Source organism: Populus euphratica, unplaced genomic scaffold, assembly GCF_000495115.2.
Source record: "Populus euphratica unplaced genomic scaffold, PopEup_1.0 scaffold589.1, whole genome shotgun sequence".
Classification (NCBI taxonomy): Eukaryota; Viridiplantae; Streptophyta; class Magnoliopsida; order Malpighiales; family Salicaceae; genus Populus; species Populus euphratica.
The window spans coordinates 285,679-286,938 of record NW_011500089.1 but is presented as its reverse complement, the minus strand read 5'-3'; the positions used below and the strand labels follow the sequence as shown (position 1 = coordinate 286,938).

The window sequence follows — 1,260 nt, the reverse complement described above, 5'->3', positions numbered from 1 at the left end:
CGGTGGTGGAGGAGGTGGAGGGTGTTATAATTGTGGTGGGTCTGGTCATTTTGCTAGGGACTGTCCTAATAGTGGACGTTGATTTTAGTGTGAGGATTGGAAATAGTAAAAGAAGATGTGATTTCTATCATGTTGTCTTTTACTAATTTATTTCTACCTCTTTTTTTTTACCATTGTTTTTTAGTTCTGTTGTCTTCTAGGTGGTCTTATCGTGGTCGTTCATTTTGGTTTCCATTGCTGTTTTTCTAAGATTTTAATGAATGTTTGTTTGGGTGCTTCTGGTTTAATTTGTTTTGCGGTTTCAAATCGGTATGATGGTGATAGGCCTTAAGTAGTAGAGAGGGATTGGATCTTGTTGAAGGAAGGAATATCTTGCTTCAAGCTGTAATCTCTCACTCTTTTTCTAAAGTGTTTATACACAACATATATGAATATACGTGCTGGTTTGATTCAAAGTTCGCTCCTTTATTTACTGTTATTCATGCTCGAGAATGCGATGCTTCTCGGTGTGATTGCGATTTGTGCATCTGTTGATGAATAGTTTATAGAGATGAATAGTTTTTAGACTGTTGAGAGTCAAGAGCCATGAGGATGAATCTATTCTTTATTGACCAACTTTTTACGCTGGATTGGTCCTGTGGGGGCAAATTGCAGATTTGAAGGTGCTATTAGTCTATGAGCCATTTCCCTTTTTCTCTTTTGGAAAGGTTGGAACACGTCGGTTCATAAAGCTCATGAATAATGCACAGCTTAAAGCCATCGCCAATTGTGGAGATCCCTGTTTTGTTGTACCTTCTTCTGTGCGTCCCCATTGCAGCTGGCGGTCCACTGCTTTTGAGACCCCCTACTTATTCTTTTGATTAGTGGTTAATCCTAGATATGCTCTCTTCAGTAGTTTCATTGGATAATGTTTGTGTTGAAAACGGGCTACATGAACAATGTTGGCCCGCTTGGCTCTTGCATGACAAGAATGGCCTTCAAGTCCACCCGAGAAGTGGCTCATTGAGGTGGTCTCGGAAGTTCTGCAATCCATGGCTTTGTTTTCTCTATCGGTGAAACAATTTTGCGTGATTCACATGCCATCTTGGATTCAAAAAATGCCTGCCATTATAGGTAAAGGGGTTATAATGAGAACAATTCAGGGAGGTTTGTGGCGGAATTGCCCGTTAACTGCTGTGCCTTGTTTGGCTTCCTCTAAAATTGAAATGGGACCGAAGGAGGCTGTCCACTGTCATGAAATAAATGTGCTCTGACCAATCT

General features: G+C 40.6%; 1 protein-coding gene across 2 annotated transcripts in view; it reads left to right on the top strand.

The window, feature by feature from the left end:
- Positions 1 to 455, top strand: part of LOC105109095 (glycine-rich protein 2) — a 1,045-nt gene extending 590 nt beyond the window's left edge. The window contains exon 2 of one of the 2 annotated variants that reach the window (XM_011003693.1): positions 251 to 455. In XM_011003693.1, coding sequence (XP_011001995.1) covers positions 251 to 315 — 65 coding nt within the window. In that variant the 3' untranslated portion in view covers positions 316 to 455. The other variant, XM_011003692.1, reaches the window with a different exon arrangement.
- Positions 456 to 1,260: the final 805 nt, after the last annotated feature.